General features: G+C 35.9%; 2 protein-coding genes across 3 annotated transcripts; one reads left to right on the top strand and one right to left on the bottom strand.

The window, feature by feature from the left end:
- The first annotated feature begins 1,354 nt into the window (after nucleotides 1–1,354).
- Nucleotides 1,355–2,049, top strand: LOC104094809 (small ribosomal subunit protein eS17-like). Its single transcript, XM_009600805.4, has one exon. The coding sequence runs from the start codon at nucleotides 1,435–1,437 to the stop codon at nucleotides 1,873–1,875; it is 441 nt and encodes a 146-aa protein (XP_009599100.1). The 5' UTR covers nucleotides 1,355–1,434; the 3' UTR covers nucleotides 1,876–2,049.
- A 668-nt stretch (nucleotides 2,050–2,717) lies between these two features.
- On the bottom strand, nucleotides 2,718–13,575 carry LOC104094808 (uncharacterized). Of its 2 annotated transcripts, XR_011413700.1 has the most exons (9): nucleotides 13,355–13,575; nucleotides 13,160–13,262; nucleotides 12,968–13,072; nucleotides 10,517–10,602; nucleotides 7,396–7,637; nucleotides 5,657–5,837; nucleotides 4,477–4,660; nucleotides 2,844–3,387; nucleotides 2,718–2,783 (listed from the first exon to the last, which is right to left on the bottom strand). XR_011413700.1 is itself a non-coding variant. In XM_009600804.4 (8 exons), exons 1-8 carry the CDS (start codon nucleotides 13,405–13,407, stop codon nucleotides 3,082–3,084), a joined length of 1,260 nt encoding a protein of 419 aa, XP_009599099.1. In that variant the 5' UTR covers nucleotides 13,408–13,575; the 3' UTR covers nucleotides 2,810–3,081. The 2 variants fall into 2 exon arrangements, 1 of the variants encoding a protein (XP_009599099.1); XM_009600804.4 differs by lacking the exon at nucleotides 2,718–2,783 and having other exon boundaries at nucleotides 2,810–3,387.
- Nucleotides 13,576–14,088: the final 513 nt, after the last annotated feature.

The raw sequence follows: 14,088 nt of genomic DNA, 5'->3' as shown, positions 1-14,088 counted from the left end.
TTAAGTGATAATCTTTATCTTTGCCTAAATCGTCTTGGTATAAAAAAAAGTTATAAGAATTAACTTAAATAGTCTTCCATCTATCCGTTTGAACTAAATATAGCTAACAAATATATAATATATATGTAATCATGTATGTAAATAGTGTACAATATAATGTAATAAAAAACTAATCAGTGAATTCGACCGGCTATTTGTGGAAAGATATACATGTGATGAAGATTTCTTTCCTTTGAGATATATTGGTCCCATCACAGAAGTTGGGCTTTTTAAGTGCATCGTGGGAGTTGTGTTGGACCATCCTCAGCCCAGCTTGTGGCTAACGGACTTACAGAAGCTAAGCCAAAATTAGCGACTGATTTCTGCAAATATTCCTTTTTAGACCACTTTTTAGATTTTGTTCATATTTAAAAAGTTGTGCAAATATAGCTCTTGAGAAATTATTTCTTGCACGTTATGTTTAAACTCAAATTTAATATTTGCTCATTTAATTTTCATGTTGCTCATAAAACATTAGATCGTGATCTAATATTTTCTAATAAGATTTTCAGTTTGCTAAAAAAGAATCTTTAGACCGTGGTTTAAAAGGTCCATTAATTGCAAGAAGAAGAAAAAAGATTATTTATAGCATGTTGGGTCAAGCTTTTAAAATTTGCTTATTTCGAAAGGTATTTTTCTCAAAAATATTTTTCAAAAAAGTATTTATGGTGAGAAGCAGTTTATATTTGACTAATAAATCCGAAAAGCACTTTGAGCAGCAATTAGAATTTAAAGCTTTTAAAAAATACTTCTAAGTGTATTTTCTTAAAACTGTTTTTCAAAAAAATACTTTTGGAGAGAAACTCCCTTTTTAGCTTCTCAAAAATAGCTTATGCTTCTACTCAAAAAAACTTTTCTCCTTATAAAAGGTTGACCAAACACATGAACTTTAGAAGAAGAAAAAAAATACTTTTGGCTATAGAAAGATTGACCAAATAGGTTATTACTAAATACCTGATATAAAAACGGAGAACCAGCGAAAACTTCACAAATAGCATACAAAATGGTAGAATCAAGTGAAGTCAGAACTATGTTGAAAAATGGATTATTTGTACGGTATGATATTCTTTGAGATCACTCTTTAAATAAATTTCACTTTTAAAAGTAATTTAATAATATATCTTTTTGTGCAGACAAATTTAGTTCATAGGACAGAATTTAAATAGTGACCTCCAAAAAGATGTCATTTGTGCAAATGCTCCCTCAAAATACAAAAACTTCACAAAACGAGACCAACACCATCTTTGTAATTTCCCCACTCCCCAAAACTGATCTACTGTATATATTAAACCCTACTGCAATCTTTAACCCTAGTTTCTCCTCTTCCTGAATATTCCTCTAGCCCCCCTTTACCCCCCCCCCCCCCAAAAAACTTCACCACACCAGAAAGCAGCCATGGGTCGTGTTCGTACGAAAACAGTGAAGAAATCCTCACGTCAAGTCATAGAACGTTACTACTCAAAAATGACCTTAGATTTCCACACAAATAAGAAGATTCTCGAAGAAGTAGCCATCATCCCATCGAAGCGTCTCCGCAACAAAATTGCTGGATTCTCCACTCATTTAATGAAGCGGATCCAAAAAGGTCCAGTAAGAGGAATTTCTCTCAAGTTACAAGAAGAAGAAAGAGAGCGTCGTATGGACTTTGTACCTGATGAATCTGCTATTCAAACTGATAGGATTGAAGTTGATAAGGAAACTATTGACTTACTTGCTTCAATGGGTATGAGTGAACTACCTGGTGTTGTGCTTAAGGAAGAACAGCCCGTGGCTATGGCTGCGCCTGTAGGATTCGGTGGACGTGGTGGATTTGGTGGTAGACGTGGTGGGTATTGATAACCGGTCTGTAGCTTTTATTGTTTAAATGCCTTTGTGTTGTTTCTTTTTGGTGTTATGAGAAGAAGTGCGTTTGTTAAATTTGATCTGATTGTGGCTTGAAATTTGAGTGTTTTTTTAAACCAATTTTAGTGTATTGAACTTCGTGGGTAATGCAACATATACTTTAATTGAGATGTTGTGCATTTCTGTCCAATTTCATGTAAAATAGAACTTTAATTGTTTTGCTAAGTTCCTATCACAGATTTCTTATTGAAGCATTATAGAATTTACTTGTACAGGATTTATCCATGTTACATGCTTTCGTTCTTTGAGCAATGGTAAGCACATTTGGATATGGATGTGGAAGCTTTGTGCAGATTCTTCAACATAAACTAGATGTCCTGCACCCTCTTATGTGTTACCAGATCATAGATGTATAGGCTATTGGTGATAAGAATTGCTTTTATTACCCTATATTTGATAGGACGCACACTTTTCTTAAAGTTGGATAATCTCCAAAGTATGGAATGAATTCGTTCCTCTTGTACCAAAGAGTGAGCTGCCCATGATTTCTATTTAACTTCATCATCATGTGGCATTCTCCCAAGAAGCTATTTCCCATTCTATTTTTTTTAAGTTTATGGTTTAGTTTGGCCTTTCTTTAAGCCAAAATAGTCCTAAACTTTATAGATACTGCAAATTCACAGAAGAAAAATTTGGGCAAGGGTAAAGGTTTCTTGCCCAGAGAAACCCTTTCTGCATGTACGTTTAATCTCTAACTATTATACGCGGCTGAATCGGATGAAGATCTTTGATGTTTCCAAAAGTTCCCCAGAAAATATCATTCTTTACTTCACATATTTGGATGTAGAAATATACATGTATGATATCACAATCAAATGAATCTGTTCCTTTGTTACACTTGTCTATCCCTCGAGGCTCAACCAACTACTTGGGCAATAATATAACTGTATAAGGCATTTAACTGCCAAAAGCACCTGAAGAAGAGTGTTACATTGAAGATGCTATTAAATAACACATGATGTTTTATTTCACAAGATAACACATCTATCAATTTTCTACTCACTTCATAGTAATAACACAATACATAATTAAACTACATGCAAGATGATAAACTCTCGAATACGCAAGCCAAACCATGCTGACTTGAGCAGAAGCAACAAGTGCCTCAACTTCAAATAAGTATGAGGGGACGCAGGCACATCACTGACTTGAATTGGCAAGTCCAACCATGTTAAGCATATGGCGGTCCTCTTTAAATCTGTCTAACACAGTACCTTTAAGTCGATCATGATTATCGTCTTGAGCTCTTTTTATTGCGACTCCCCAGCATTCTATCACTTCCGGGAAGATCTGCTGGGTCTTTGATAAGCTAGGACTGCCAAAGGTAGTGCAGGTGAAAGTATGCCCCTGGTCAAAGTTAGCTGAGATGAACAAGCCGAAGTGGTGCACTCGTCCTCCAAAACCAATGCCATTGGGAATGCTCTCAGAACTAAAATTTATAGCACACTGCCAAAAGATAAGAGCTTAAACATCTTAGTAATTCAAGAGTTGATAAATAAATTCAAGTTTGCAAGTAGTTATTGTTTCAGCATATAAACATCCAGGCTCAAGGGATTTACATGAACCAGGAAAATTAAATTCTGAAAATTCTAATTTCCCAACTATGTGAACAATAATCAAAATGGAAATCCAAACCACTCATGCAATGAAAGCAAGTAACACTGACGGAGCAAATTTTTTGTCAAGTGTACATTTCCCAGATTACTGTACAATGTTGTGAGGCAGGAGATATATTAAAAGCTGTTCTTCTACGTGAACAATTCCGGATAAAAGTAGGACATGTAGGTGTTTCAGGAGAGCACATAAACTACTTGATAAAAACCTACACCACCTGGTGGTTACACAAAACTAATGGATGCGAGACATACGTCTTTCATACACAGTATTCTCACTTAACTATGATTAAATGGTATCTATTCTCAGCACCCAAGGGTGTGGGCTAGTTGTCTATGAAGTGGGAGTTGAACCATGAAGTCTCAGGTTCAAATCCCAGCGGAGGCAAGAAACACTAGGTGATTTCTTCCCATCTGCCTATGTTTTGGTAGGCGGAGTTACCCGCTACCTATGCTGGTGGGAGGTAACATATACCTGAAATAGTCGAGGTGCACACAAGTTGACTTGGACACTACCTTCATAAGAAAAAAGTATGTATACTACTGCATTGAGAGAACTTGCAATATGTATACTACTGCACTGAGATAACTTGCAAAAATATTGATACATTTTCGTCTCTTCCCAAGTCTCAGAAGGCAAAAGAAGAATGATAAACCTCCAGCTTCGAAATCCAAAATCCGTCAAGGATCACTTATGGTCAAATGGGGGCAATAGGTAATAACCAGTAGCAACGAGTTGCAACTTGAGAAATGAAGAGCCCACGGGATAATAGGAAAAGTTTTTAAGAGTTGGAGGAACTTTGAAGTTTTGAACAAGAGGAGGCCTTCTCCAATGATACCAAGTGAATCCATTATTTCTTTTGACAGCTAATATGAATAAAGTTAAATGATATCAATTGTTTCAAAAGGTTCAGAAGCTTACCCACTGTAAATTAGTGTTCGCTCCAGTAGGACGGTATACTGATGCCTTCGGGTATAGCTGGAAGAGGAAAGACTTCATGTCCCCATAAAAATCAGCATGCTTCTCCCATGGTTGAGAAGCATAACCTCCATAAATATAACCTTCCTTGTCTTTTATTATCAATAAAGTTGGTCCTTTGTCATTTCTGCAGTCCAAGTTGGGAGTTAATACTTGGATAAAAGAGTTTAACACTTGGCTCAAAGAATGATACTACAGCAACCAGACATAAAAATGAGAGGAAAGAGTGATGGCATTTATGCATCAGTATGCGCCCAAAATTTATCATTTAGCTGCTAGAAGAATCAATGCTGCATGCAAGATGGTATGTTGTGAATCCTGTGATAGGATTCATGCGCATAACATCTCTTTGTGGTTGTCAATAGCCATTCCACGTATTCAACAACCAATTCTCGAATCATCCTTGGATTCCTCTAGTTGGGTTATAGACACCTTATTAGTTTCTTGAATGGGTTTGAGACTCTGTTTATGCAAGTTTATGAAGATATTCAGTGATTCTTGAAACTTATCGAGGCTAAATGCCCATGGAGAGGATGCAGAAATGAAATGCCAGCAAGCTAGGTCCGAGTAGGGAAAACTCCACCCACAAAAGAGTAGGGGTGGACGAGGGTGATGGATCTCAAAGGGAGAGTGGTGTGGACAATGAGAAATATGCAATGCCCTATCACCATCTTAAATAAATGTCCTAGCTTCTTAGAGGCTGGATTATCAATGCAACTGGCAGATAGCTTAGGGAAGCTTCTATAGTTACGAAATGCAGTTAGTTTTGCCTGGAATCCATTGGAGAAATGCATGTTATACTACTTGATATTTCAAAGTCCATTGTACTAACAATACGTAGGTTAACTTCGCAACTGATATAAAAAAAAAATGGCATCTATTTAGCAAGTTGTGCAAGTGGAAGTTAGGATAAACTGAAAGATGATACTATAAGCATATTCAGTGATCTGATAAGCTGAGAAATTTTTTCTGTCAAGCCCAAAATAATGATGGAAACAAGATGGCTACCAAAAAATCTTTTAGCCTAACTATAGCTAATTTAAAGATCTTAATGAGATCAAAGATACTGATAGTTAATCCTCAAATAAGAAAATCATTTCTAAGCTAACATGAAGCCACTCACGAAATGTTCCCCAGGAATGTATTGAAACTTAGTCCATGTACTGTACTGTGATACAAAAGTCTCCATTCATGCAGCTCGTCTTGTGGGAGGGCCCCCCCTATATGCCAAGCATATTCCTTTCTTAACAATAGTACAGCAGGATCAATATTTTCCGGGTGTATTAGCACAGGAACCTCAGAGCCTGCAAAAGAAATACTAATAGATTAGTAATCACTGCATACCACCTAACTTGACTACGTTTTTGCAACTGTGAAAATATTTTACCGTGTTTTTTTCCCTTTTGCGTGCCTGGGGATGGGGAAGTGGAATGACAATTATGAATACAAACAACCAGATTTCCATATACAAACTGATATGTGTAACTGACAATATTCTAGAGTGGTTATAAGTAAAGAATTAGGTTTATACCTATTCTACTGGAAAGCTGCATAAAACTAGCAAGAAGAGTTATTATGACAAAGAAAATCCTCAAACTAAAATTGCTCTTTCATTTCATGAATGAAGATTTTTCAACTTAAATTTGAGAAAATAATGTGATTTCACATATGCTGTGTGGGGGAGGGAGGAGGGTTGTATATCCGTGCCACATTAGCATCCTGTATGTGTAAGGAAGCAATACTCAAAATAAGCAGAGTATCATTAAACTATCAGAGAGATACATGATGAAAAAATATGTTCAAACTGAACTTAATCTTTCATTTACATGATTGAAGATTTTTCAATTTCAGCTTGAGAAAAACTGATAATTTTTTTAATAGGCTGACTCCATACTAGCATCCTTGCTTCCTCTATATCCAAGTTTTCAGAGGATTCAACATAGTTACAGACTATTTTTACATTGGCAGCCAGCCTACTGCAACCTCCTTCTTCATCCGGATTTAAGAGCGGCTATGCTTTGTGAAACTCACATACACAAAGTAAAAGAGAACACGACAAAGTACTTTATAAGGAGGAAAAAGATAACATGACAACGCGCAAGAAAATGGTTCTGACTGGATACGTCCTCCTCCCTTAACCTTGCAATGCGCACAACCATCAAAAATACTATAGAGTTCGTGAAAAGGTAAGGGCCCTGTTAGATCAAACCCTTTGTGAATCAGGTGATCATAAAGTTTTCGCCCCTGGTATATGGATACAAAGGAATAGGACATATTTGAGGAGTCCTTCACAAGCTTAGGGAAGCATGGCGATGAACTTGTCCTTGACTCTGCTCTAGGAATAATCTTAACACCACTTCCTATACAGAAATGATCTTTCTGAGAGTAAGAAAATTACATCGAAACAAGCATTACCCAATTCCTTATTTCATTGACCATGATAGCCACAAAGCATCCTACCACCCTCGTGTATTTCCCTCATTCCCCAAGATCAAATTCTATTGCTTTCATATAAATGTGGCAGACTGAAAAGCTAAACTGTTATAAGAATCCCCATAACAGCAACTACACCAGTTGCAGGACTCAGCATATTTAACAGAACTCTAGAATTATGCATAATAACATATAAATTTCAGAGAAAACACAAGTAATGTCTATTACATGCAAAGGCCAGTATCATGCATAATTGTCATGGAAGTTTCAGAGAATGTAGAAGTGGAACCAAATAGAAAAGCCAACATTCAAGCCCACAGAAATTCACCCAGTAAGCAATGTCCAATATGTTTTAGAGAAACTACAAATAACAAGAAAAAATGTGGAAATACAAATTAGAAAAACACAAGATGACTGTAAAGCAGAAACCTGAATCACGTGGAGACAACAGACTTCCGAGAAACTTCCTTACTGATGGAAGACGGGCACACCAACTTCTAAATTCCTCGAAAGAAATATAACTTTCAGCACATTGTTTATCATCCGTTGTTAAATTTGCAGCATTCAGGAAAATGTCAAGAACTTCCCTCTCTGAACTAGGTTCAGATTGATGGCTCTCATGAGAAGATATATTTCTGAGTACTGCAGTCAAGACAGCTTCAAGATCAGATCTGCAAATTGATCCCAGAGATGTATTTACCACCATAAAGGAGAAACAATACTGCTGGGTTTTCTTTTATCATTCTCTTTTCGGTGTTCAATAGTACGGATATCTATATAAAGAAAAAAAGAAAAAGAAGAGGATCTAGAATTATTTTTAATGATAATTAAAAGTTAAATGTTTAAAACCGGACTAGGCAGGGGTTATTTTAGGAGAGCCTCAATGTATCTATTTGACATCCAAGTTTAAGTAGTCAAGCTCACAAACTGAAGAAAAAACTTCTCATTCGACATATATCTGTTCCATATAAGGATAAAAGAGATTCTGGAAAAAAAAGGAACCTTTCATCTGACAACAACTATTGAAATAAAGGAAACAAATACATCATCTAATGCCAGATGGTATGCTCTTTCCAATTACAAGGAGGGCTTCTAGGCCATAGAAAGCAATCGAAGAAGAAACCATTTCTCTTCCATCATAGAATATTATTTTGCAGAAAGAGGCTATTGGAAATTCCCCAAAGGGCCAAAGTTATGGTCAACCCCTTTGATTCAACAACTGTATGTACATGCTACTTAAAGTTTATCAATAAGCACCGCAAGTTTATGTTATCTATCTTGAAGAATAATGCTGGAACCTCCTCCTTCTCCTCAATGGAGATCCATTCTTCAGAAATAAAATTTATGTCACTTCCACCTCAAAAAGTAGGGATAATTTTTAACGAAAAGGGTCCAATCCCAGATATTTCAAGTCTGGTGAACAAACATCACGACCCTATCCAGCCAAAAGCAGGTGCAGCATGGTTGCCTCATTCTGAAATTAAATATTAGCATCTCACGGAGTGTAATGCTCTGCCCGTCCTCTCTTCTTGTAATTATTTTACTTGACTATTACAGAGGAAAGGTAGCAATATCAAGGACAACCAGCATCACTTGACTCTGCAACTAACCTGATGGTTAAGCTTGTATCAAGTGCTTCACAAGGATTTCAAGGTAAAATAGTTAAAGTTTGCAAAACAAATTTAGTTGTAATTCTTTGCTGGCATCATTTTAGGGAGAACTACCTGCGAAAGACAACCCAAGAAAGGGGTTGGGAGGATCAATCAATGTGAAGCTTACAGACGAGGAATACCCAGGGGGATGCACAGGAGGTATGCACATATTAAAAAGAGCTAAGTTGCTCAGTGCGGGTGTCCAATACGGGTGCGGATCTAGAGGTCGGATCCTTCACAATCTAAATTTTAAAATTCGAGAATACGGATCCAGGTATGGATACGGGTGCAGGGTTCGGCTAAAATTAATTCAAATATCTGAAAATAGAGTTAAAAAATATGTCTAAATTATGAGACATTAGAAAACTTACAAGTTACAAGATATTTCAACAAGGAAAACCTATTGATAAAGAGGAGAATCCAAGAAGGAGATAAAAGGAAAAGGGCTGACATAGAAATTTCTATATAAAAGGTACTCCATTTTCTTCAATTTTCACTTAGCTTTTGTTTTGATTTTAGAAATCATTGTATCTTTTCCAAAATTTCTCCGCCGATTTTGGTTAAAAGTACCCAAAATCGGTTGATTAAATCAAGTACGTATCCCAGGCCCACACCCACATCGTGTTATGTCGACTGGGTGTGGCACCGAAAGTGAAGAGTCCGAACAACTTAGAAAAAGAGTGATAATACTATGATTACTGCAGGAAAGAAATAGGATGGCTGAGGATGACTAGAAGAAACATTTTTACAAAGTCTGATAATCTGTTGATTATGAAGAACTTTGCATAAATCAAGATAATGGTAAAAAAAAGAAGTCGTGTATAGAATAAGATGAGTGAGACAAAGATATGTTGGGTCAAGTAAAATATGTACATACATACAAATGATTGTGACAATACCAACTTCCCCATTAGTTTTTAATAATGAAATACAAGCCTGAAATCCCTATTTCCTCAAGAGGCTTACATCACAATCTTTTTCGAGATTTTCATTTTGCTTGCCAGTTCTATTTAACATTTGCCCGGTCTTCATTGACAGCATATTTAGAAATTCTGATCAATCATTCTTTACTAAGACCTCTCCTCTCTGTAACTTTAGCATCTTGATAATGATCATCTTCTCATAATTATCATTTCAAAAGTAGTCCAAGAGATAGTGAGATGTCAAATTGCAGCTTTCGAATCAATGTTAAAACTAAAACACCTTAATTGAAAAAAAAATATTAATATAAAATAAAACAAAGCATAATATTAATAGAGAGAATACCAAATCTCAATTCAACATAAAGAAGGCCAAATTAAAATGAATGTATAATCCCAGGCCCTCCGAGTGGTGGAAGGAAAAAGAACTGCCTCAAATGAGCCAAAACGCACAAATTATCTCAACTGCACGAAGCAGTTATTTTTCTGTAGAAAAGGGTGGTTAAACTTAAATTGGAAAACAAAAAAAATTGCATTTAAAATAGAGTACCACCTTAGTCCTATGGGGCAAAGCAAAAGTTGATTTTTAATCCAAATTAATGACAAGTGTACCACCTTAGTCCTAGTACTTTTAGGAGAGCATTCACACTAAAAATAACTGTAGTTTAGCACATAAATCTTCAAAGATCTCTAGCCCGGCCTTTTACCCAAAACCTGATCCCCACACCACACTTGACAGCACTCTATGCCGTCAACCAACCTACAGTGAGAACCTTTGCCCTTGGTTTTCGTAAATATGAAGTTTGAGCTGGTAGAGTTGTCTGTTCCATTATAAAGTTAGTTTGGACTTTTATTTTAACCCATGAATTGAGAGGTAATTAATACATTTAGAAAGTTGAGCATAGTTACACGTAAAAAACTATCTGGAGGGACCAAACTATATATAGCCCTTAAATATATCAACGCTTATTGCTCTACCTTCCAGCAATTCCATCATCAAAGACATCTAACAACTGATAGATAAACTCTTCAATATCATTGTTTGTCCCTTTTTCATAGGTTCCCTGCAATATGAAAAGTGGATGCATACATCATGAGTTCATATTTTTTCATTTGTTACTTGCAATAGAAGCTTCACAGGTAGAGACAGAATGATCCTCACTTCACCGATAGACAGATACATGTCCATATTTATGCAGTAAAGGATTAAAGGGTAATGGTTATCTGAATGAATTACAGTTTGCAAATATAACACCGTTCTCTACAACTATGTTTTTCACTCCGGATGTCCACGAGGAGAACATCAATATGCTGATAGAAACTTGAAATGGCACACAAGGAGAAGGCAAGAATTTCCAGAGAGACCTCAAATTTCAGAAGTAAAAGATAACACTGTAGAGGTTTATTCTGGTCGTTTTAGGGGTATGACGGACACAAGAAAGTAGAAACACTAGCAGTTGATTAAGTCTTAAGTCTTGTGCTAAAACATCTCTTCATCCCTTTTAGCTCGGCCCTAAATTAGCTCAGCCATTAAGCTTATCCAGAGAATCCTACCAACGTAGGTAGATCATGCTTCAGTAATTACTACCCTGAGTATAGGGACTGCAGTTGGAGCTGCCTATGGCTAATAATTCATGGAGACAGTCTCTACATCTCTTCCCTATTTATCATTGCATTCTTTTGGGGCTTCTATCCGAGCTAGCGCGGAATGCAATCTTATAAAAGTGGAATTTGCGCTCAAATGCAGTAAACATGTAACTTGCATTTCCTTCTGTAGATATTGCTTCAACTTTTAAGTCCCATTCTCCACCCTCCAATAGCTTGTTCATGAATATTTTGTGAGTTGAGTCTTCTAGTGCTCATCATTAAAATCTGGTTCCATATTACTCTTCTCCTTTTTTGCTCCATTCTTTTGTTTTACATGCAAGACCACCGGACTATTTTGGATGGTTAGGTGTTCTCCTTGTATAACCTTGCTGTCCTTTTCTATTTATTTATAGGATAACCTTGCCATGCTTAAACATGGAATTGTCGCTTCTTTTAGTAAGAATGAAGTTTATTTGGCTATGGTTGCCTCCTCTCTTAAATATCAATTGTTCTTCTCTTTCCTTATATTAGGTTTCAGCTAAAAGCCTAAAACTAGATAATAAGCTAACGCAAAACTCTAAAACCTTCCCTTCTCCATTTCTTGTATGATAATACTTGTTATGTACTCGGCAAGCGCTGTCACATATCTATCCACATATCCATTCTCGTCTACTCCTATAAACATTTGTCAGTCACCTAGAATTCCGCGTACCAACGGATCCATATCTTCTCAAAATTTAGTTTTATTTTTCTCACACAATTCTATTTGTGAAGCCTATGCACTAATGATATCTTTTGTTTTCTTTCCCTCACTAATCATAACAAGATAAACCAATCACCAATTCTCTTTACTTCTAAAACTTTATCTATAGGTCCCAGCTCAACATTATTTCCATCCTGCGCCTACTTTTATCGATCCCACAAGCCATAGTACCACAGCTTATTTAGCTTGTTGGTCAATCTCTCTAACCTTCCTTCATGCAGGCCAAGTCTCTTATAGACACGCAATATTGGTTCTTCTCCTCTTTAAGGTAGACATTAATTTCATTTACTTCTCGGTACCTAACTAAAAAGAATCTTTGACATCCATGTCAATCAGCCTATATACCACTACCGATTTGAAATTCACTATCTTGGAATAACATATTTAATCTATTCATCCAGTATGATGGGGAATCCTTCTTATCTAGCATCATATCCACGCACTCTGATGGAACTAATTTCTTTACTCACACCCGTGCATGATATGAGAATCCTTGCTTGTACTCCTTAATGCCAATGTAGTGCGTGCTAAGGAGAGAACATTACCATGAGGATAAAGGATTCAACGCAATTGATAATTTTTTACACTGATCATCAACCTAACACAACCCTCTTTTTCATCCAGGCTTGGAACTAGATATACTCTGAGAGCATATGTGAACAAATTCGTATGTAGTTTTCATATTGTAGATGTACCTTTTCCATTACGATGTAACAATATTGAGGTTATTATTAGTTAATAATGTTCAAAGGGGCAAATTATGAAAGTTGTTCGTCCTATTATTATAACAACTATGACATGTTACAATAATGAAATGGATCATATCATACACTTAAGCTCCTACTCGAAAAGTCATGGATATGTGAAGGAAAATGTGTTCTTTTCATTATATATTTTAGGTCACATGTCCAAGCAATTGTCTCTTAAATGAGTGATGGTGCCTTAAGTAAATAATGAACTTTTATACCACGTAGGTACAAATAAGTTATGTCATTAAGGGTAAAATTGGGACAACCTAAAAAAGAACTTGTGTCACATAAAAGCAATAACAATAAAGGAATAAGATGAAAAATACTCACTTTAGCAATCACAAGGTCTTCAAATGTAAGTTTTTGATCCTTACGTTTCTGAGTGACCAAATCGAACATTCTATCACCCAACGGCCCTTCAACTCCAATATAACCCTATACAAGCATAAATACCCAATTCATGATTTAATTGTAAAAAAACTGAAAATTTAACAGACGAGACATAAAATTGAGAGGAAGCACCTTGAAAACAGGAGGAGAAATGTAATTTCCATTGCTTTGAGATTGTGCAGCTAGCGAATCGAACATCGATTTCAGGTCTTCCAGTTTCTTCTCGGTGAATGCTCTACAAAAGATTATCAAATCCGTTTTGAGTTTAAACTGATCAAACATATTCAAAGTGGGTAACCAGTTGTAGTGTTAAACAGAAATTGCCACCTCTTTGCTAAAGCAAATCGCGGATTCGTGGATGAAGATTGAGAGTTGCCCATTTTCTGCTCTGCTCTCCTCAACTCTTAGCGTTTTACTACTCTATTATTACTCTCCTCTTCACTTCAAGCTGTTTCCTGTAATAAACGTGGCAGCAAGTAACCGTTTGCAGATATTTCAAGGGGAACTAGCAAAAGTTAGCGGCCCAAATCAGATCGGCTCAGGACAAAAGTGTGTGCGCTACAAATGGAAATGCTTTAGAAATTAACTCAAATAGTCGCTCACTCCATCACTTAAACTAAAAATAGCCAACGAATATACAATATATAGATAATTTATATATTACATATGTATAATTATATATAATTAATATATAATTTATGTATATAACTAAAAAAAAAAAATTAATATGGCCGGCTATTTGTGTAAAAATCTCGTTTTAGACAAGCTCCAAACTCGAAAGGGCTTTTTACAAAAGTAATGAATTTACATTTGGCTAACTTCTAAATATTAATTAGTTTTTGGCCAAACTTTTAAAAAGTGTTTCTAACTCTATTTTTCTCAAAAATGCTTTTCAAAAAAAGTTTTCAAAAGTGCTTTTTTTCTGCTTCTCCAAAATTATTTCTGTTTCTACTCAAAAGCATTTTTTCTCCTAAAAGCTTGGCCAAATACTTTAACTTTAAAAGAAAAACACTTTTTTCAACTAGGAAAAGCTCGGCCAAACAGGCTATTTGTCTGGAAAA

Source organism: Nicotiana tomentosiformis, chromosome 2, assembly GCF_000390325.3.
Source record: "Nicotiana tomentosiformis chromosome 2, ASM39032v3, whole genome shotgun sequence".
NCBI lineage: Eukaryota > Viridiplantae > Streptophyta > Magnoliopsida > Solanales > Solanaceae > Nicotiana > Nicotiana tomentosiformis.
The sequence above is the reverse complement of the archived record's forward strand: the minus strand, read 5'-3'. Positions and strand labels throughout refer to the sequence as shown.

Excerpts from the sequence above, each read along its gene's own strand:
- LOC104094809 (XM_009600805.4), top strand. The coding sequence starts at position 1,435 with ATGGGTCGTGTTCGTACGAAAACAGTGAAGAAATCCTCACGTCAAGTC.
- LOC104094808 (XM_009600804.4), bottom strand. The coding sequence starts at position 13,407 with ATGGGCAACTCTCAATCTTCATCCACGAATCCGCGATTTGCTTTAGCA. Across the intron at positions 13,073-13,159 it reads TTTCTCCTCCTGTTTTCAAG|GGTTATATTGGAGTTGAAGG; the intron begins GTGCTTCCTCTC and ends ATGCTTGTATAG. Across the intron at positions 3,388-4,476 it reads CGAACACTAATTTACAGTGG|TGTGCTATAAATTTTAGTTC; the intron begins GTAAGCTTCTGA and ends ATCTTTTGGCAG.